The sequence below is a fragment of the Tiliqua scincoides genome, chromosome 4, assembly GCF_035046505.1.
Source record: "Tiliqua scincoides isolate rTilSci1 chromosome 4, rTilSci1.hap2, whole genome shotgun sequence".
Taxonomy (NCBI): domain Eukaryota; kingdom Metazoa; phylum Chordata; class Lepidosauria; order Squamata; family Scincidae; genus Tiliqua; species Tiliqua scincoides.
This window is the reverse complement of record NC_089824.1, coordinates 166672601-166695441: the sequence shown is the minus strand read 5'-3', so window position 1 is coordinate 166695441 and position 22841 is coordinate 166672601. Positions and strand designations below refer to the sequence as shown.

The window sequence follows — 22841 nt, the reverse complement described above, 5'->3', positions numbered from 1 at the left end:
AACCCCCCCCCCCGCCAGTGCACCAGTGCGCTGGCTGAGGCAACCACTTCAGTTGGCCTTATGGATGAGCCAGGCCTGCCTCCATCACCTTTAGAGAAACACCCTTTCCCTGAGGAGGAGGCTATCTCTGGCCTCCTCCTTAGGTCAAGCCTTGAATGATTCCTGAATGTCCATGAGACCAGCTACTTCAACAGCTCCTCCTTGTCAAGGAGAGTGACACACTCAAAAGCTAATCCAGATCCCTCCTCTCCTTCATTCTATTTTAATTGGCAGCAAGGTTGGAGATTCCTGAGATTCAGATCTCCACCACCTGGTCTTTCTTCCCTTCCCTCTTTCCTGTTCTCTCTCCTTCATCCTAATCTCTCCTTTTCCTCTCTCTTTTCCTCTCTTTCTCTCCTCTCCCACTTAGGAGTAGTCCAACCCTGTTATGGGCTGATACCAGACCCAACTAGACCCAATTGGGTTTATGCATCAAGTGTATTGCCGCCACCACTTCTGGGAGGATGGAGAGCACTAGTCAATGGGGTGCTACTGAACCCCAGCCCTCTAATTGCTTCATGTGGGCCCACAGACACTGCAGACATATTTGGAAACAGATATGCAAAATCATGAATCATCAGTCTCCACACTTGTCAAGTCTTCAGTTGCTTTAGAAGCAGCATTTTCTGGCAGTTTTGTTGTTTCTTCTTCCTACTGCACTTGATTTCTGCTTCAAAGCTGATACGGAAACTTTGCTTAAGTCAGAAGCATCACTAAGGTTGCGTCACCACATGCAAGAACTATTGCATTGCCCTGATGATGAACCTCCTCCTGTATCAGACCATACAGAATAAATTACAATATCATACACACAACCTACATGCAGTGGCATCACTAGGGTTAGTGTAACCCTCCCCCCTTAACTGTATTTATTTATTCATAGAACAGGACAGATCACTCAACAAATCAGTAACCAACAAAAAACTAGTGGCCAACATGCTGGCACTCACACAACTGAAGAAGAATTCTAGTATGACAGATAAGCTCTCAGTATGAGAGCTGACTCATACTAACACCTTATGTGTTCCCTGCTGTGTCATAATAACACCTCATTGGCTCTGGGAACAATCAGTCTCATTGGTTGGTTTTGAGTTAAGAGAATCCACTTTTTGTTACATAAGGAATTGTGTTTTCCTTCTAGTTATTTGACTATAAGCTTTGATAAAATACAGATTCAATATGGTTTGTTTCATTGCATTCTGCGTGAAATTATGAAATGAATGATGTATAACATGATGGTTTTGTTCAAAAATACCAAGATTTCACAATTTTGGCCAGTAGTGGTATCACCTCCCACTACGTCACCTGGTGCAGTCCACACCCCCTGCACCCCCCCCATACTCCCTAGCAATATTACTGGCTTAACTATCAATGAAAAGACATCCTGAATAAATGAGTTTAGAAATCAGTGAAGAACTGCAAATGAAAGTATCACAAAGAAAAGATCGTTAACTCCCAAGCTTTTTAAATTGAGGATAACACCTCCTTGGAGCACTTGTGTCCTACATACTCCTAAAGCAGCAGGAGCTGCTCATGTGACAACCTATAAACCTGCTCTTGTTCTGCATGCCTTGCAGCGAATCACTGAAATGTCAAAGGAGTCACTTACAGAGATCTGCTGTTCAAAACAAAGCAGGCCAGATCCCAAGATGCTATCTATTTGTGTCACTCTAGTGAGATCAATTGAATGCTACTGATTCACACCCAGTTCAAGAATTCATTCAGACAATGCTAACATGAGTTAGGTGATTGAACAGAGATCCACTAACAAGCATACAAAATCACAATGCCAAGAATTTTTACACCCTTGGATAGATACAGTGTTCCCTTTTTCATTTGCCATACCTCTCCATGGTCTCCATTCAGTTCTGGGTTGAGATGAAAACAGCCACCTCTAAATGGGCACCAAACCTGAGCTCTCTGCCTTAAGTCCTTCTCCCACCCGTCATATTTCAGTGGCTCAACATTTCTATCACAGCTCCTTAGCATTGCCTGTCGGTTGCTGGAAGTCAATAATTGCCCCTCAGAACAGTTCTCACTGTTTATGGATTGCATAATGATGGATGCCAATACAAAACAAATCAGATCAGAAGAGATTCTACAGAATCAAAAACTTATATAATTAATTACAAATAACTCCTTGTAAAGAAGGATCAGCCCTGAAACACAATCTCATAATGAAAAAGCCCAGTAGAACTCTTAGATAGCATTCAAAGCAGCCCAGAGCAAACAATGAGGGAATGGGAGCAAGAACCTGCTTGCTCCTTGTTGTAGTGCCATTTTAGCTCATAAGTCTCTCATGTCATATGACCATGCCAGGCAGAACTGAATATGTCTGATTAATGCAAATAAGAAAAATATCAATGAATGGGTGAGGGAACTAGCCATTGCAGTAGCTGCAGGCAAGTAGCCAAATAATTACATAAAACATGGACATGGTAGCAGTTTGGTCTTGGCTTGCTCCTTTGGAGATCAAGGGATAGTAAAATAGTTCAAAGAATTTTCCAGAGAGTTTGGGCAGATTATTATGCCCTGGCAGATGAAGAAAGCACTGCTGTGCAACAAACAACATCTGAACAGAACAAGAAGTGATGCCACTTGTTGCTGTAGGATGTGTTTAAGGGGAATGCTTTGGAGAGGCAAGTAATGCTGTTGCTGCTTTTTGCTTGTTTTAAAAGTGTATGCCTCCAGATTGAGAGTGGAACACCCCCTACTGGATAGATAATGTCATACCTAGGGCAATAACACTGCACCTTGCATTTGTATCTCATTTCATTCTTCCACTTGCTATAAAGTTTCCTTTTAAGAGAACTTTCTATCCTTTGATGGTGAACTGACAGCATAAAAGCACTCATGCAGTGGGCTTGCTGCCATTTCCTGGCAGGATCCTGCACGTTATTGACCAACAATAATGGGAGCAGCCCAGAGACTATTCTTGCCAACTTTTTCTGGCAGGGTTCCTGTGTCATTAACAGTTGTGTGACAAGCAAAATCGAACTGATGAAGCTTTTCCCAGCATGCATATACAATGATGAGGAAAGCCTACAGTTTCCAGGTCCTTGACCAGAAAATGTCTGCACTTTTAAAGATTTTTTTCAACACATTGACCATGGGTTACGGGGGAGAAGCAGCAGGTTCCACTGCTAGCCTATACATATTCCCCATAGTGTAGGCCAGTGCCTAGGAGAGGGGGGTAAAGGGGGTAATTTGTACCCAGGCCCAGGGTCAGAAAGGGGACCCAGGAGCCAAAGATGGGGGCCCAGAAATTTCCTGAGATCTTTCATTTTCCAATCTCACCCAAACTCACTGCCCATGTGGAATACTGAGGGCCTTACTGTGGGCACATGGCAGTGACTACTGCCAGAAGCCATTAACACCAGGCCCAGGAATGCATACATTCCTTAACAGTGTCACATATGGGAGGAAACTGACCTGCTACAGTAGCTCTTTGGCTTGTGGATCTGCTAACTATGAAGGAGTGTAAAGGAGCTCAGGAGCACAGGAACACCCCTTGATAAAATTCCTCTCAGAGGCCCTGGTGTAGGCACAGATCCTATGCATGTGCAAACTGTTTGCATGTGGGCTCATCTGGGGAATCAGGAACCCACACCCAGCTGAAGTCACTTTGAGAAGAAATGTGCCTTGGAAGAAGGGCTGCAGGTAAGCCATGAGCAGGAAAAAGTCTCTGCACTCCTCAACAGTAAGCCCCTTTTTCTGTTAAAACCTGACTTTTCACCACTCTTTTCTATGTATCTAAAGAAGCTTTGTATTGACACGCCTGGATTTGCTGCCATCACATTTGGACTGCAATCCTATACACTCTTACCTGGGAGTAAGCCCCATTAAACATAGCGGGACTTCTGAGTAAATGTGTATAAGATTGTGCTGTTAGTTTAGTCATAAATATCAGCTGTTATAGTTAGTAGACACAAGCTATTTTCATTACTGCATCTCTCCATCAGGAAATATTCTACTGATCAGTATCCCTTTGTTTTCCAGCTATTAGTAGCAAAGCTGTTTATTTTTTACATTTTTATACTGCCCTTCCTCCAAGGAGTTCAGGGTGGTATACATGCTTCCTGATTGTGCTCCCTGAGGCATTTGGTGGGCCACTGTGAGATACAGGAAGCTGAACTAGATGGGCCTATGGCATAAGAACATAAGAACTGCCCCACTGGATCAGGCCATAGGCCCATCTAGTTCAGCTTCCTGTATCTCACAGCAGCCCACCAAATGCCCCAGGGAGCACACCAGATAACAAGAGACCTGCATCCTGGTGGCCTCCCTTGCATCTGACATAGCCCATTTCTAAAATCAGGAGGTTACACATACACATCATGGCTTGTAACTCGTAATGGATTTTTCCTCCAGAAACTTGTCCAATTCCCTTTTAAAGGCATCCAGGCCAGATGCCATCACCACATCCTGTGGCAAGGAGTTCCACAAACCAATCACATGCTGAGTAAAGAAATATTTTCTTTTGTCTTTCCCAACTCTCCCAACACTTAATTTTAGTGGATGTCCCCAGGTTCTGGTGTTATGTGAGAGTGTAAAGAGCATCTCTCTATTCACTTTATCCTTCCCATGCGTAATTTTGTATGTCTCAATCATGTCCCCCCTCAGGTGTCTCTTTTCTAGGCTGAAGAGGCCCAAACGCCGTAGCCTTTCCTCATAAGGAAGGTGCCCCAGCCCAGCAATCATCTTAGTTGCCCTCTTTTGCACCTTTTCCATTTCCAGTATATCCTTTTTGAGATGTGGCGACTAAAACTGGACACAATACTCCAGGTGTGGCCTTACCATTGATTTGTACAACGGCATTATAATATTAGCTGTTTTGTTCTCAATACCTTTTCTAATGATCCCCAGCATAGAATTGGCCTTCTTTACTGCCACCGCACATTGGGTTGGCACTTTCATCAACTTGTCCACCACCACACCAAGACAGCTCAGAACCCATAAGCCTATATGTGAAGTTTTGATTTTTTGCCCCAATGTGCATGACTTTACACTTACTTACATTGAAACGCATCTGCCATTTTGCTGCCCATTCTGCCAGTTTGGAGAGATCCTCCTGGAGCTCCTCACAATCACTTCTGGTCTTCACTACTTGGAAAAGTTTGGTGTAGTCTGCAAACTTAGCCACCTCACTGCTCAACCCTGTCTCCAGGTTATTTATGAAGAGGTTGAAGAGCACAGGTCCCAGGACAGATCCTTGGGGCACACCGCTTTTCACCTCTCTCCATTGTGAAAATTGCCCATTGACACCCACTCTCTGTTTCCTGGTCTTCAACCAGGTCTCAATCCAGGAGAGGACCTGCCCTCTAATTCCCTGACTGTGGATTTTTTTCAGTAGCCTTTGGTGAGTGACCGTGTCAAACGCCTTCTGAAAGTCCAGATAATGTCCACGGGTTCTCTCTCTCCTGTTGACCTTTTCAAAGAATTCTAAAAGGTTTGTGAGGCAAGACCTACCCTTACAGAAGCCATGCTCATTCTCCCTCAGCAAGGCCTGTTCGTCTATGTGTTTTGAGATTCTATCTTTGATGAGGCATTCCACCATTTTACCCGGTATAGACGTTAAGCTGATTGGCCTATAGTTTCCTGAGTCCCCCCCTCTTTCCCTTTTTAAAGATCGGCGTGACATTTGCTATCCTCCAATCATCTGGCACTGTGGCCATTTTGAGGGACAAGTTGCATATTTCAGTCAAGAGATCAGCAACTTCATTCTTCAATTCCTTAATAACTCTTGGGTGGATGCCATCAGGGCCCAGTGACTTATTGATCTTTAATTTATCAATGAGGCCTGAAACATCTTCTCTTTTAACCTCTATCTGACTTAATTCCTTGGTCAGGAGGGGCTGCTCAGGCAGCGGTATCTGCCCGAGGTCTTCTGCCATGAAGACAGATGCAAAGAACTCATTCAATTTCTCTGCCATCTCTAAGTCTCCTTTTATCTCCCCTTTCCCTCCCTCACCATCCAGAGGGCCAACCACTTCTCTGGTGGGTTTCCTGCTTCTAACATATTTGAAGAAGCTTTTATTATTCCCCTTAATGCTGCTGGCCATGTGTTCCTCATAGTCTCTCCGTATCACCTTCTTATATTTCTTTTGCCACAGTTTATGTTCCTTTTTATTCTCCTCATTAGGGCAAGACTTCCATTTACAGAAGTCTTCCTTGCCCTTTACGGCCTCTCTAACTTGGCTGGTTAGGCATGCGGGCACCCTCCTGGACTTAGTCAAGCCCTTCTTCCTTTGCGGTATACACTTCCGCTGGACCTCTATTACTGTTGATTTGAGCAACCCCCATGCTTTCTGTAGAGACTGAACTCTTTTTACCTTTCCTTTCAACCTCCTTCTAACCAGCCTCATTTGAGGGAAGTCCACTCATCAGAAGTCAAGGGTTTTTGTGAGAAATTTGTATTCTTCCCCTGACATGCATGTCGAAACGGATTACAGCATGATCACTGTTCCCCAATGGCTCAGTAATATTGACATCTCTAACCAGGTCCTGAGTACCGCACAATATTAAATCCCGAGTCACCTGTCCTCTGGTGTTACCAAGAGGGCTACTTTGTTTAGGGGAATTATTACACTTCCCTTATTGGAAACTTAGGATTGCAGGCTGGATAACAAGGTAGCATAATGCAAAGAAATTCCCTTTTGCTTAAAGAAGAGACTGAGAGAAAGATAACTTTTAATAAAAGATTATAGTTTTATTACAAAAGCACAAAGGTAAACATAATGCACATGGAGAAATGATAAGTGTATGTTTCTTGGTCCTAATACTTGAATCTAGTGTACTTAGCTTTCATGGTGGTTGCATGTAAAGAGTATTTGGTGCATCCGAGGAAATTAGAAAAAGGAGTAGGGAAGGATTTTAGGGGTCCCTGACTGATCTGCCAACCCTAGCTGCTAACTAAAGACGGGGAGAGAAGGGGAGAAAAAGCGGGGGGAAGAAGGGAAAGAGTTCCAGGCACCAGATAGTTACCTGTCTTGTAGAGCAGTTGGGGTCCTGTGAAGAGGACCCTCTGACACAACACAGATGTGTTGGTCCTTGGTGACAGATTGAGCAAGCAAGTGAGAGGAAGCCCTCACTTAAAAGGGGTTCTGACCATGCTGAGCTGGATGGTAGCTTGTTTACTATCACCCAGCAGGGTGTGTAAAACACTGAAAGAACCAGGATGTCAGTTATTAGCAAAATTCAATGGGGTCTATCGCTGGCTTCCTAGATGGGGGAACTTAAACAATACAATGAATCAGCAACACAAGAAGGCAGTTCAAGTTTGCATACAGTACTTAAGCAGTGATTGGGTTAGGAGACACTTTTGCATACAATTCTTAAACAGTGATTGGGTTAAAACAATACAATGAATACAGTAATGTAGGAGACACTTAAACAGTGATTTAAGATGCCAGACTTCCTCCCATAATGTGTGACCATAGGGAGGTGGTGGTTGTGTAACCATGAGCCTGCAACTTGACCAGAGTTTTGGAAATGTGGCCTGTGTGAGAAGTTTAGCCTGCATGATATTTTAGTCCATAGTAACATAACCAGATAGAGAGAAAATCACAACTAAAAGGAAAAAGGGGATGTTCACATAACACTGGTAGGCTCCATGACTAGCTGCTCTAAGGCAACAGTCATTTAGCATGTCAAAGAATAAGGTCTCCTTTTCGTGACCAGAACACAAATTGACCCAGTCAATATGAGGATAATTGGAGTCCCCCATGATTACAACCCTCTCCCTCCTTGTCACCTCCCTGATCTGTTTCCTCATTTCAAGGTCCTGGCCTGGTCCAGCAGGGCTGTTCTTATGTTCCTCCCCTCCTTTTGTCCACACAACAACCCCATGAGGTAGGTGAGACTGAGAGATAGTAACTAGCCCAAAGTCACCCAGGAAGCTTTGTGGCTGAGCAGGGATTTGAACCTGGATCTTCTCAGTCTAATTCCAACTCCTGATCCACTACACCATCCTGGTCAAGTTTAAAATGCCAAAACGTTAAGCACTTTGGTTCATATTTTATAGGATCAAACTTTGTAGTATCCAGGAGATCCATGCCCATATGTTCTGATATTTGGATTTTCACTTAAAAGCAGCAGTTGACTGGGGCATCAGAGCACTTTGCACCATTTTGCTGATCTAAACCCCACTGAAGGTGCTATTTGCCCCACAAGAAAAAAAAAAGGTACTGATATGTGTTCACTAGGAAGGCAAATAGCATTGGTGAAGGACAATTAGGTAAGAAAAATGGCATAGGAGAATGGGCTAAACCAGTATTTCTCAAACTGTGGGTTAGGACCCACTAGATGGGTCATCAATTTCAGGTGGGTCCCCATTCATTTCAATATTTTATTTTTACTATATTAGACTTGATGCTACCATGGTATGTAACTGCATTTGGGAAAATGTTAGACATCTGTACTTTTAACAGGCTACTATGTATATGCTTTAAACAACGATAGTAAATGGGACTTACTCCTGGGTAAGTGGAGATAGGATTGCAGCCTAGGATAGTTAAAAAATTTCCTGCTTGATGATGCCACTTCTGGTCATGACATCGCTTCCGGTGGGTCCTGACAGATTCTCATTCTAAAAAGTGGGTCCCATTGCAAAACCACTGCAAAACCATTGAGAACCACTGGGTTAAACTATCAGCACCAACTTTCAGTACCATTATTTCCTTCTAACTCAGCACCTCCTCCCATGCAGATTTCAAGTGAAAATCCAAATATCAGAACATCCTCCAGCCACAGACCTCCTTCACATCATGTTGTTTGACCCTAAACAGGCAATTATTCCTCATAGTATGAGTTGAAGAGCTTCTGGTCAGGAATCTTGGATCACAGGTCATGTTAAGAAAAATCAGGCCAAATACTTCAGTTTGCATTAATAGGTTCTGAAGTCTAGAGCCAAGAGACACTGGAAGTGACAGCTCAGCTCTGATTTTGAAATCTGGGTATTTTTCTCTCTCTTTTCTTTCTGAGCCTTCCTGTACCTTCCACACCTTGGGCTAAGATGGAAATATATTCTGGAATCACCTGAGGCCTTGTGAAAAATAGCATCACTGTCATGGGTATATAAATTGCCTTGCTTGCTGTTAGATTTCATGCTGCAAAGTATTTGATTTCACATTTGGCATCACATTTAGCAGAGAAAATGAGGCGTCGAATTTGCATAGTCCATTTGTTAAGTTTTCACTTTTCTGATTTACTTGTAAACCTTTTCTAGTCTAAACTTATTGGGCATGATCCAGCTGCAGTTAAGCTTTTTTAGTCCCACTGATTTCAGTGATAGAGATGTTACATCTTTTAATAATTTTAGCAGTTTTACCCAGTATAATATGGTAATAATCCAAAGACAGATTCATTCTGTGTCAGTCTAAGTGCAGTATAGGAAAGCAACCCTGCAGTCTGATTTTGTTGAAAATACAGTACTGTAATAGTAAGCTGCTCATAAAACTATGAACACAACTAGACTGATTGAGAGCCCCCTCTTCCAGATATTTGATCCTCTGCAACAACCTGAGGACAAGGATAGGATCCTGCAGAGTCTGAGGCCATCAGCTTGACTTTTGCCCAGTATGGCTTATATTAGTTCAGTGGGGGGGGGGGGGGTGTTACTGACTGAATGGCTAGGGAGAGTGGTTATTTCACCTTTAGATCTTTGTCTTGTTGCTGCCAGTGCTGGATTTAGCAATGGTGAAAAGGAAAACACTCCTTAGATTCCACCATACTGGAACACTTCCAACCAGCCCCCAACTTCTCATTTCAGAGCAAGGTAATAAAGCAGGGAGTAGTGTCACAGCACCAAAGTTTCCTGAATGAGACTGATTGTCAGGACACCTTTCAATCCAGCTTCAGGCTTGGCTTTTGGACAGAAACAGCTTTGGTTGCCCTGGTGGATTATCTAAGCTAGGGACTAGACTGGGGCAGTGTGTCGCTTTTGGTCTTGCTGGACCTCTCAGAGGTGTTCAGCATCTTTGACAATGGTGTCCTTCTGGGATAGTTGGCTGGATTGGAATTGAATGTGCCATTTTACAGTGGTTCCAGTCCTTCATGGCTGAGAGATTTCAGAAGGTAATATTGGGGGATTCCTGTTCAGCATCCTGGCATTGGGTTTGCAGGATACCAAAAGGATCTATCTTATCCAATATGATATATAACATCTAAACGAAAGCACTGGGAGAGATTGTCTGGGGTTTTGGAATTGTATGTCAGCAATATGTAGATGAAACCCACTCTATGCTTCTGCTGGGGAGGCTGTAGACATCCTAGAGTACTGGTTTTTAACCTTTTTTTGGATCATGGACTTCTTTGAAAATCTGATGAAAACTATGGACTCCCTTTTTCAGAAAAATGCACATAAAAATATGCATCAAATTTTTTTGTACCCAGTTCACGGATCCTCTGAAGCCCACCCATCTAGGGGGTCTATGGTCCCAAGTAGAACCTTGTCCTAGGGTGTTACCTGGAGGCACTAGGGGACTGGAAGAAGGCTAATAAGCTGAAATTAAATCTGCACAAAACAATGGTCTCTTTGATCTGGAGAGATATAATGTGCAGGTATTGAACTATCAACCTATTTTAAATGAGATGGCACTCGCTCTGCAGGAGCAGGCTCACCATTTGGGGGTGTTCCTGGATTCTTTACTGCTTCTGGATAACCAGGTGGCAGCAGTGGTCAGTGTGGGGACTTTTGCCCAACTTACACTGATGCACCAGCTGTAGCCTTAACGGAGTCTATCAGACCACAGCAGTCTGTGCTGGTACTGTGGTATGCTCTGTGTGAGGCTGCCCTTGAAGGACATCTGGAAACAATGATTAGTGATCTGGCAGCCCCTGTGGTCATAGGACTTGGCAGTCTGACTCTGTCATGCCACTGCTCCTGTGGCCACCAGTTCATTTCAGGGTCCATTCAAGGTGTTTGTTTGATCTCTAAACACTATATGGCTTTGGACCAGAGTAACTGAGGGATTACCTCCTCCCATATGAAATAACCTGTCCCCTAAGGAGACCCTCTTATATGTGCTATCATTAGCCAAAGCTTGGCTGGCAGCAATGGGGGAGGGCCTTCTTTGTAGCAGCACCTCTCCTGTGAAACTCCCTCCCACTTGAGCTAAGAATTGCACCTACCTGTTAAAATGGTTTCTTGCCCCTGCCTGAAAGTTATTTCATTTGGTTTTCCCCTTTTAATTTTGTTACTCAATTTCTTGTTTTATCCTTTGCTGCTGCTGCTGCTGCTAATGTTTTAATTGTATTTTATGCTATTTTTATTCATTGTATTGTTTTTAATTATTATGTTGTTAATAGCCTTGGGTGCCCTAAAAGTAAGGGGAAGGGTGAGATATAAATGTTTTAAAATAAATAATTTTCCAGTGCTTTCAATTGGGGGTTATGGCTCAGATAAGAGGTTGGAGATGCTTCCAGTGAGGATCTTCCCTATCCACCTTCTCAATCCATCAGTTTTAATAGGACTGTCAGTTGATCAGAAAAAGCAACAATCACCAAACTGCTCTTGTGCCTTTAACAGCAGCTTGCTATGTTCAAATTAGCAAGTGAAGGTTTTCCCAGCATGGAGGTAAGCATTATTACCTGCTAATATCTGCAAATCAAACAGTCAGTAGAGGCACAGGAGCAGTTGTTAGTAAAAAGCTGGCAACCCTAGATGCTGAGTCTTGAGAAATCTGTGAATCTGTCATTTATATTGACATCAGATGAACCCTCGGTATCTGTACAGTTGTTTAATGGCTCCATCATCATGATATTACCAAAGTTAAAGAATTTGGGTTCATATCTGGGTTTATGTTGCAGTCAGAACAAAAATGGAATGCAAAACACCATGGTCTGACTTTCTGCCAGCAACACACTCAACTAACCTGCCTCCCTTCTTATCCTTGCTGACAAGATTAATATCAGGCATTTTGTCTGAAATGGAGCCTCAATTCAGGCCCATTTATCCTCTTTCCCATTAGCAAGACATTCTGTGAGCTCTTTATCAAGAGCTGGCAGCTGGGTGCCGTGTTTATCATGGCTGCTCAGGAACTCACTCAGCTTTAGGGAAATAGAGCCTGTCAGACAAGTGTGCTCAGTCTCTGTTCTTGGAAAAGTTTTTTAAAAAGCAAAAACCATTGTGCTAATTATTTGCCTCCTTCCCAGACTTCTATTTGAAGAAAAAAAAAAAATAACCTAATACAATGGTTCTCACACATTTAGCACTGGGACCCACTTTTTAGAATGAGAATCTGTCAGGACCCACCGGAAGCGATGTCGTGACTTGATTGTTAAATTTTTAACAATCCTACCCTCACTTACCCAGGAGTAAGTCCCATTTACTGTCATTGTTAAAAGAATAAACAGAGTAGCTTGTTAAAAGTACAGAAGTGCAACATTTCCCCACATGCAGTCACATACTATGGTAGCATCAAGTCTAATTTATATTAAAAACAAAATATTGAAATGAATGGAGACCCACCTGAAATTGGCTTGTGACACATCTAGTGGGTCCCAACCCACAGTTTGAGAAATACTGACCTAATAAAAATGATAGTTGCACAGCAAGCAGAAACTATCAACCTTTTCAAGTCATGGGCATGTAAAGATGGAAATTCTTCAACTGCCCAGTTTTTGCTTTGTTAAAGGCACAGCTGTTCAGAAAAATGTTGGCAGCCCTACATTTGTACCTGGTGCATACAGGGCCATGACCCTGTAGTTACCCAGCCAGGCATCACCCAGGGCCAAGACTCTTTCAGCCTGCCATGAAACTATTGAACCTTACACTTACAAATAGGGTTGGCAGCTTTATTATCAGCCCCTGCTCCTGGTAAGCCACCCTGGTTATATCTGCACACCCAACCACAAAGGAAGGGAATGAATGGGGACTATCTTGGTCTGCAATCCTGTCGATACACATACCCAGAGTAAGTCCCACTGAACATACTGTAATTTACTTCTGGGTAAACATGCATAAGATTGTACTGTTAGATGGTTAGCATATCAAGAACACATAAGACACAGGACCCAAACCTATCCATCTTTCCAGCATTGATGCAGCCACAATGCAGCCTTGAGGAGGTTTCTGTGACCTCCGCCCCCCACTACAGGATGCAACTACAGGATGTGGTGCATGTACTGCTGGCACAGCTGCATCATTACTGGAAAGTTGGATAGGGTTGGGCCCACAGTCTTCAAACAGGCCTGATGCTGGACAGTGTTTCACTGTCATGTATCATGCCTTTGAGCCAAGGTGGCTGGGGAGAACACAAGAGCCCTCACAACTACATTGTTCCTCCAGCCCAAAAGATGGTGAGAACACAGCCTTTCCTAGCTGCTCTTTTAAGCTTGAAGGAGGCGGCAAGAGATAGTCATGTCCCTGAGAGGTCAAAAGGGCTCTGTCACCAGCAAAGGTTGGAGCTTCTTTTTGCTAGTTTGCCCACCCTTTGTAGTAGAAGAATCACATTTCTGGCTGCAAGGGTGAAAGCAATAGCAGAAGCAACACTGAGAAGACAGAAACTCTCTTATAAACATAAGGCATATGACTCATAGGTGGCACACCTCCCACACAGTTCTGATTTCCCAGAACCTCCTGAGCAAAATATGGGCAGGGTCATACCCTAGTTACCCAGAACCAGTTGTCTAGGAAGTGGCAACATTGCTCTTGCAAAAACCCTGGTCCTGCTGGGTTCAGTGGGTACCCATAGGGGGTGGGATGGGGTGAAAATGAAGGAACAGAGCCTGGGTGTAAAGTTCTCAATTTCAAGTTAAACCTTACTCAAAGTGCATCCTTCTTTGCAATCAAGACTCCTCAGAGGAGTTGTGGAGCTCGTGCTCGCTCGCTCTCTCGCGCTCTCTCTCCCTCCTTGATTTGGAAGAGCCATGCTTATTGCAAGGTGCTAAACAGATAAAGATTTGGCTGTGACTGAATGGAATCCATAACGGCATGAGAGAATCACTGGAACAGCTGTAAGGGAAAGACGAGGTAAGGGGATAACAGCTAGTGATAGATGTGAAGCTTTCCAGGGATGTGAATAGATATTGCAGCTTCTGGGATCAAAAGTAGTGTTTTAACCATTTCTGCCCAATGTTGCCTATATGCAACAGGGACCAAACTTGTTCACCTGTGGGCGGGGCAGAAATAGGTTAAGGCAGAGGTGGCCAACCTTTCAAATTTAGGGTTCCTGGACCTTTAACAATTGTGTAGAGGAGCTAATGACAAAACACTACGGAGTTGCTGGAGTCATTAGGACTCAAAAAATACTATGTCAGTGGAAGAAGACTTTCTTAATACTGACAGAAGTGAGGGTCAAATTCTATCCAACTTTCCAGCACTAGTGCAGCTGGCACAATGGAGTATGAGCTGCATCCTATGGTAGATGGGCAATCACAGACGCCTCCTCCAAGTAAGGGAATGTTTGTTCCCTTTCCTCGGGGCTGTATCGCTGCAACACCAGCATTGGAAAGTTGGATAGGATTGGTTCCTGAACCACTGCCAAACAGCCAGTAGAGCACAACTATAGAAAAGCTGCTATATCTCTGCTTGAATTAACTTCTCATCTCTCCAGCAAGAGTCAGTCCTGAAAAAGAAATGCTATTATTCTGTTCTCTAGTTTGTACAAGTCAGGGTGATAGCCCAAACCCAAAAAGGGGATAGTCAAGCTCAGCAAACTGCCACCCTTGGAAGTTGTTTGAACTTTCCAGGCTGGTGGGCCACAATGCTCATGAAGCTGTACTTCCCAACAGCAGGCTGTCATACAGTCCAATTCTGAGCTGCCCAGGGCACAGGGCTGCAGTGGAGCCAAAAATGGCTGCTGCTGCGTCCTACATGCTCCAGGCAGCAGCAGCTCCTCAGCAGAAGGGGACTTTTGTCCCTTCCAATTTTTTTAGTTCTGGGAGCACCTCATGCACCACTAGACCCCCTTCACACACCCCTGAAGGTGGCAGACCCCAAGGTTCTTAAGATAAAAGCCCTACCCCTGTTGTAGATCAATGCAGGGGCTGGTCACATTTTGCTCACAAGCAAACTGGGTAGGTGCTAGAGTCACCACCTGTTTTTGGACAGGGAGCCCAATTCTAGCCATATCTACCTGGAAGTAAATCCCATTGTAGCCAATGGGGCTTACTCCCAGGTAAGTGTGGATAGGATTGCAGCTAGGGTCTCATCACCTTTAACATACACACAACAAGCAGAAAACAGGGCTAGTATCTTTGACTGCTAGCCACACTTTCCTGGGAGTAAGCCCCATTGACTCTAATAGGACTTACTTCTGTGAAGACAGGCATACTCTCAGATGTACTCTCAGATGTAAATCCCATTGTCAATGGGGCTTACTCCCAGGTAAGTATGGATAAGATTGCAGCCTGACACCACAGTACTTCATGCCTCTTGGAGCCCAATCCTATGCATGTCTACTCAGAAGTAAGTCCCATTAGAGTCAATGGGGCTTACTCCTAGGAAAGTGTGGTTGAGATTAGTGCCCAATCCTTTGCATGTTTACTCAGAAGCAAGTCCCATGACAGTTAATGGGGTCTACTTCCAGGTAAGTGTGGATGAGATTGCAGTCTTACCTAGGAGTAAGCCCCATTGACTGTAATGGGACTTAGTTCTGAGTAGACATGCCTAGGATTGGGCTCTAAGGCTGCAATCCTATCCACACTTTCCTGGGAGTAAGCTCCATTGGCTATAATGGGACTTACTTCTGGGTAGACGTGCATAGGATTGGGCTCTTAGTGGCTCCGACCGCCTGGCAGGACAGATGGCCAGGCCGAAGACAAGCACCTCCCCCCTCCGGAGCGCCAGAGGGTGTTGCCAAGGCAACGGAGGCTGCTGGGGATTCCCCGCCAGAACAGCGCCCGCCGCCTCCTCAGAACCCCTGCAGGGCGCGATCGGCGCCCCCGTGGCAGCCATAGCAAGTGACGTCACCGCCCTTCCACTATACGCGTAGAAGGTGTGGCTCAGCCAGCAGCGACTGTTTACCTCGCCGGCGTCCTCGCGCGCATTCTTTATACGTCACCTGTGCGCGACGGCTCGGCGAAAGGCGCTTGCTGGAAGAGAGCTTCTCTCCCGGCCAGGTACGGCTAAGGGACCAGGTGCGGTCTGTTGCCATGGGAACGGGATGAAGGAGTGGGGGGGCGAGAAGCTCCATAGCAACGGGTGGGAGCCACAGCCGCAGGGCCTGCCTGGGCATCTTTCCCCCCATTCTGACACCTCGCTCGGTCTTTTCCGTCCACAGCGCCATGAAACCCCCGTCGAGGCGGCGCTCGGCTCCTGCGCGCTATGGGCTGGGCGGCGCCGCCCGCGTTTGGACGGCGAAAGAAAAGAGGCGCCTTCTGACAGCCCTGAGAGCCCAAGGCCAAGGCCCTCTGCAGCCCCAGCTGCTGAAGAAGTACCTGCCTTCCAGGGATGAAGCGGAGGTGGGCTCAGGCGAGGGCTTGCGGCTTGGACAGGCTGCAGGCTCCAGCAGTGGCCAGTAGTGTAGCCACAGAGGGGGGCCACAGCACTAAGTTTCTCAGGGCCCTGTAAGCTGCCCTTCCTCCTTGCCTCAGAGCCATTCCCAGTGGCGACAGCAGAGGAGTTGCCTCTGCTTTGCTGTCCTTGATGGGAGCGGGAGGAGGAGGGGTACATTGAGGTGTCCTGTAACACTTAGTACTGTGCCCCCCCAGCTACACTACTGGCAGTGTCAGCCTTCTGTCAATGGCCTCATTTCCATGCAGTCAAACTGTTGCACCATGTGACCAGGGACAGTGCTGTAAAAGTTCCAAGTTCTTAATGTCCTTTCTGCCCTTCCATGTCTTGTGTATGATTTTCTGCCCAACAAGTATTCTGCCCAGCAACAGCTGTTTCTTGACCCAGCAGTGGCAGACCTCCCCAGCCCTCCACCTGCACACAAATCCCCCCCCACTTACCTAGAGCATATGGCGCCTCATGTGGACGCGTCACAGAAGCCTTCTGAAGCTTTCCTGATGCTTTAAACTGTTTCTGACCCTGTCAGGAACCTCAAAGAGGCTTCCGCAGGGTCCAAAAACTGCACAAGGCTCCACGTCCGGCGCATTTGCCTTATCAAATGAATGGGAGGTACACCACTATTACCCAGGACCTGAAGTTGTTACATTCACAGAAGGGAGAAGAGAGAGGGACCTGAGTGAAAACTGTAACTCCTCCTCCAAGACTGTTGAGGGCCATGTGCAGAGGCCAACTTCTGTAAGCCTTCTTACAGAGGCTTCTTATAGAGGCTGCTGTAAGCCTTCAGGGTTCCTTGGAGCTTCAAAGTTCTTGAGTGTGATTGGAGGGAGAGCTCTGAGTTCCAGCTGAAGGAAAGAGTCACTTACCTTGGTGATAGCATCTGCCTTTCTCTCTTTAATATTGGAAAATAGCATCTGCCTGGCCCCTGTTGTGTGGAAAGTGGATTAGCCTGGGAAGGAAGGTTTTGCTGGGTGGAAGTGTTATGCTTTTACTGTTAGTGTCTTTACCTACCTGCTTATCAATGTGTTTTGCTTGTTGATCTGTACTGTTTTAAGTTTGCTTCTGAAAACTTAGCCAGTATCCGTATACAAGTTATGTCTCTCTCTCGGGTAGTGTCAAGGGCCAGCCTAAATTGCTGCTGGGGCTGGACAATTTGGGCAACAACAGGATTTGGAAGTGAGAAGTCCATATATGATTAGCCATGAGGTGAGTTTTGATGGTTAGGCTTGATGAGAAGATGAATTACAGTAAGACTGAGAGACTGAGTAAGACTGAATTGAGAGAACCCCATTCTCCTTGAAGCTTGAGAAGCTACAGGTGCCAGCAAAGGATATGTAGGAAGTGAATTTAGAACTTACATGTTCCGAGGATTCTGTATTTATCATGGTTAATTGCAAGCACCACAAGAAGGGTGAGTTGTAAACTTCTGTGGATTAAGGTTCTGCTTTCTGTATGTGAAGTGTCAGATTCTGTAAAAGTGCAAAATATTGGTTATAGAAATGGAGGAGCATGGAGTGTTCTGTAGGAAGAAGACAAAAACAGCTAAGAAGTAAGGGAGATAAGCTAAACAAAGAAGAGGGCTGTTGCAAGGTATGGGAGGGTGCACCCTGGAGACAAGGTGCAGAAGAGACATTATCCTGAAGAGAAGGAATAGATGGTCAGAGACAGTTATAGAAAAGCATGATGGAAAAGAGAGATACCAAACACTGAGGGCTGTTGACTGGGACAGATTGGAATCTAAGAGAGAGTAACTGAGAAAAGGGATTCAGAATATAAACTGAACTGTTTGTCTCCCCTTTGCCAATTGTGATATTTGTTTTTATGTGGGGTTGAGTTAGTCAGATTGTATTTCCATATCAAGCATATTCATTCCAAATGAAACACAATCTAGGAACTTTGGTTAAATACAAGTTGTCACCAAACCCAATCGGTTGTTCATTTACTTTTTCATCCTTATTATAGAACTGTAAGTTTACTGCATTTTTCATTCCTTGACAGATATGTGTAATCTACTCATGATGGCAGTTTGGGAATTGCAATTGTTTCCCATGAATGATGGCTACAAATGTGACAAAATGCATAATCATTCCTATGATTGCATGGTTTCTTTCTTCCTTGTACCTGGGAGAAATCTGCATCTGTGTGTATGGAGAAGTCTTCAGAAAGCAGACTTGTCTTTCCTAAAGCACTCTATGAAGGTATTCTAAGATGTGCTGCTGTTTGCAGATCTTGGCCTTTGTGGACCTATTGAAACTGCGGGTGGCAAGAGAAGCAGTCCAGGATCAATATCAGTATCGCCAGCGTAAACAGAAAGATGCCCCCATTCCAGCACCAATTGAAGTATGTGATAATTAAGAATGTAAGTGAAGATTTATGATATTTATGACTGAAATGTAATCAGACTTTTTATCTGATGTGTCTTGTTTCTAGGTATGGACAGAGTTGGCTGAAAAACTGACAGGTGGTCTTGAGGATGCTGTGACAACTGCCTTTTCACAGGTAATAGTGTATAGACTGGCACCTGATCATAAGATGGGTTCTTGCTATAAATCTAGAAGCTTGAGAGATCTGTTCGTCCCTGATCCAGGCACATCAGACATTGCCTGTTCGAGTCATTCAATCTCCTCTCATACCTAGTAGCTAGGCTTTTGGGGACAGATTTCTTGGAAGGAAAGCAATGTTAGAAAACGTACATGGTGCTACAGATAGAGGAGTTGGGGGCAGATTATAAGGGGTTCCCAGTTCAAGGCTTCATTGCTGAGCAGCAGAGATGGCTCTTCACAAGAATCGCTGATTGCTTGGGGGTTTGACAAGGAAGAGTCAGTTTCCTTACTGCTACAGTCTCTTTGCTATTCTGTTAGCTATGTCTTTTCCCATCCTTCTAGGTGCTGACAGTTGCATCTGCTGAGCCTCTCAGCTTATTCTATTCAATTCCCCCAAAGCCTGTGGATGCTAAAAACACTCAGTCATCTCCATCCCTTCATAGTGAAAATAGGAAACCAAGTGAAGAATCTCAGGCAGCAACTATCTCATCAAATACTGAGAAACTAGGTCCAGAACAAAATGAATTTCATATAGACTTTGAAAGAATCTATATGTATCTCTCTGTAATCTCACGTGGATCAAAAGCACCAGAACTCCCACCAAGTGGTAAGTCAGGGCTTAGGTGTATGCAGGATGAATGGGGCAGTTGCTCTATGACATTTGACTTATCATGCTAAGGGCGCCAAATATTTTTGAGGGATAATTGTGAAAACTAACATGTACTGAGGGAAGCTAAAATGCAGTTCTGCTTGGCCCAAGTCATATTTCAGAAATTGTAACCCATCCTAGTCTCACAGCAACATGGAAGAAGCAAGAGTGAGATTGTGTGGGGCAAACATTATCAGGTTTGAGATTGTTCATGTTTGGGGAGGATAACTGGAATTTCTGCAACCATGGAAACGTTTCAGATGGAAGTATTTTCTCCCAGTCCATTAAAAATAGGGCCAGGGGCATGAACTTTGAGGATAGGGAGTGGGTGCTTTTCCCCTTGGAAAATATATGGAGGACAGAAACAGTTGGAAGGGTGAGATTGGCTGGATGATAGATTTCTGCTTTAAAATTAGAAATATAATTCAAGTTTTCATGTAAGTGATCCTGAGTTTGTAGGCTCAAATGGAAAAAAATCAAGTAGTATAACATTTGATGTGGATTACTTATTTGTTTGAAGAATTAATATCCCACCTTTTCCCCCACACAAAAGGGAATTAAGGATGGCTTACAGCATAAAACCAATATTAATAAATTAACAATATTAAAAACATTCAGCATAAAAATGGTCAAAACATTAAAATAGAACTATTAAAATCCATCTCATTAAAAACACCAGCCCACAATGTTAATCAAACATCTTCCTGAATAAAAAGGACTTGAGGTCCCACTGAAAGGTCTCCAATGAGGGAGCCATTCGCAATTCCAGGAGAATTCTGTAAACAAGGAGCCACCACAGAGAATGCCCTATTTCTTGCTGCCATCTCCCTCACCTTTGCTGGTGGCAGTACAGTCAGTAGGGCCCCCTTTGATGACTTGAGGATGGGGGGGGATCCTATAGAAGAAGGCAGTTCCACCTTCCCAAGCTGTAAATGGCTTTAAAAGTCAAAACAGGCACTTTGAATTGAGCCCAGAAGCAAACAGGCAGCCAGTGTAGTCGCCAAAGCAGTGGTCTGACTGAATCAAAGGGATGAGCCCCAGCAACCCCATGGGGGGAGGGGACCATGTTCTGTATCAGTTTCAGTTTCTGGTTCATCTTCAAAAGCAGCCCCACAGTGTGTTACAGCTGCGGCCCTGCTCCTTCAGAGGGAGTGCAACCCAGTTCCGAGTAGGATGATAGTCCAATACCTGAGTCGTGGACTTCTGGACCAGGATAACCTCTGTCTTATCAGTATTTAATTTCAGCTTGTTTACCCACATCCAGCTCCCAATTGCCTCCAGACAATAATCCAGGTTTAATGTTTTCTACTGCCCCTGTTGTAGGAAGTGGGTTGGAATCTGCATCTGGGAAACAGGTTACAAAGAATTCTATGTATGGTTCTGTCAAGGTGAGGGGTAGCTGTTTGCCTTCCCACATTTTCTTTTGTCTGTTGCAGAATCTGCTGTTCTCCTAGATCTGCTATTGTCACTGCCAGAAGAATTGGGCTTCCTGGACTTTAAGAAGCTGAAGAGCCACATGCATAAATCTTACATGGACTTAAGTGCCCGTTACAAAAGTGAGAGAAGCAAAACACAGGCAGAGTCCAGCCTACCTGTAAGGAATAGTAGTGAGTTACAAGACACAACTCTCTCTCCGCATGCAGCCACTAGCACTCTTCCACAACAAGAAGACACTAGTTGTACAACTCCTACTGTTGCTTCCAAATCAGATAACACACAGACTTCTGCTGTGAACTGGAAAGTGCTGGGTGTCTGCCCTTTGAATTCCTTCTCATTTCCATTAGATATGCTTTCACAAAAGAAACAGAGCTTGGACTGAAGGAGTTTGGATTCTGTATTTTTGAGCTTCTGTGATGAGTTGTGTGTCTTTTATCCCTCTCAGAACTAGCACAGATGTTTGAGGCGTTGGACAGTTCCGTTGGGTTTATGCACAGGCATATTAAGTTTGTAGCAGCATTATGTGTTAGAACAGTCTGTCCTGCTTTGTTTTATGCATATATTTGCTTTGTTCTTAACCCATTTCTGCCCACATGGCCTACAGGAAGCCACTATATGTTGCATGTGTACATCCACAGGCACAGATGGATTTAAATAGACTGTACACAGTTCAAGTTTGCCTTATTAGTTACTGAAAACTGACCCTAGAGGGTTTCTGTTTATACTTGAAACAAGCTTCTGTATTAGAGGTTGAGGTTTTTAGTGCAGGTGTAATCTTGTTCTGTTACAAAATCTGCAGAGAAGTGCATTCAGTTTTATGCAACTGTCTTTAAAGTGCCTGTTGCTCAGTTTTGTGGCCTCTGAAGTTTGTTGTGACGTGTCTTTGATGGGTGTAGCCTAAGTGAAAGTTTGTTACTTTAATCCAGTGTCCTAGCACATGAACAAGACTCATTTTAAGCATTGATTTATAAAGCAATTTCTTTATTACCTTAAACATTCTGATCCCATAAATTTCACAAGGGACTTGCCCTAGAGTTGGGAGGAAGCCAAAGTTGAATAACTAGCAGCTTGAGATTTCAAAACATCAGATTCATTTAAAAAGTGCAATATGTTATGGATGAGTTAGCTAGCTTGTTTTAGTCTAGGAGGCTTCTATTATATTCTCAGTGTTACCCAGCAGGTTAGGTCTTATGAGAGTCTTAGAAGAATAGTATCTTTGTCAATTCAGGTATTCATGGTGTTCCTATAAACAGAAGTATGCTAGCTTTGCTACTCTTAGAGCAGCAAGTAGCATTAAGTACATGTCTTAGTAAAAATTCTTTGACTGTTGAAGAAAGTAACCAACTCTTCTCTGTAAAGGCCATGTTTTTCATTCATTAACATGAAGTTTGTCACACAATACAGATACTGTTTGAACTCTGTAACTGCTTGAGGCTGCCTCTATGTTGATTCAATCTCTTCTAGGAGGGACGTGATTATGGTTTGAAACTTGATATCAGGGTTCATCTTCTAAGCCATGACAGAAGATAGCTGGATTTCTTGTACATGGAGGAAATGGTGATCAAAATATTGTTTACTTCAAGAGGTGCCTCCTTCCTATACATCAGAAGTGAAATTCTATATATGGATAGGAATCTTTGGAAGTTGTTTCCCAAGTAGCACTTGTAAACTATTGAATAAGTTGACCAGGACCAATAAAATAAGGACAGGGACACTTGGT

The 22841-nt window shown here is 44.1% G+C and overlaps 1 protein-coding gene across 1 annotated transcript; it reads left to right on the top strand.

Annotated features, from left to right (window-relative positions):
* The first annotated feature begins 16049 nt into the window (after positions 1-16049).
* Positions 16050-22825, top strand: SNAPC2 (small nuclear RNA activating complex polypeptide 2). Its single transcript, XM_066624055.1, has 6 exons — positions 16050-16101; positions 16263-16443; positions 18719-18832; positions 18923-18991; positions 19378-19642; positions 21121-22825. The coding sequence occupies exons 2-6, from the start codon at positions 16267-16269 to the stop codon at positions 21501-21503; spliced, it is 1008 nt and encodes a 335-aa protein (XP_066480152.1). The 5' UTR covers positions 16050-16101; positions 16263-16266; the 3' UTR covers positions 21504-22825.
* Positions 22826-22841: the final 16 nt, after the last annotated feature.

Excerpts from the sequence above, each read along its gene's own strand:
- SNAPC2 (XM_066624055.1), top strand. The coding sequence starts at position 16,267 with ATGAAACCCCCGTCGAGGCGGCGCTCGGCTCCTGCGCGCTATGGGCTG. Across the intron at positions 18,992-19,377 it reads TGACAACTGCCTTTTCACAG|GTGCTGACAGTTGCATCTGC; the intron begins GTAATAGTGTAT and ends CCATCCTTCTAG. Across the intron at positions 19,643-21,120 it reads ACCAGAACTCCCACCAAGTG|AATCTGCTGTTCTCCTAGAT; the intron begins GTAAGTCAGGGC and ends TGTCTGTTGCAG.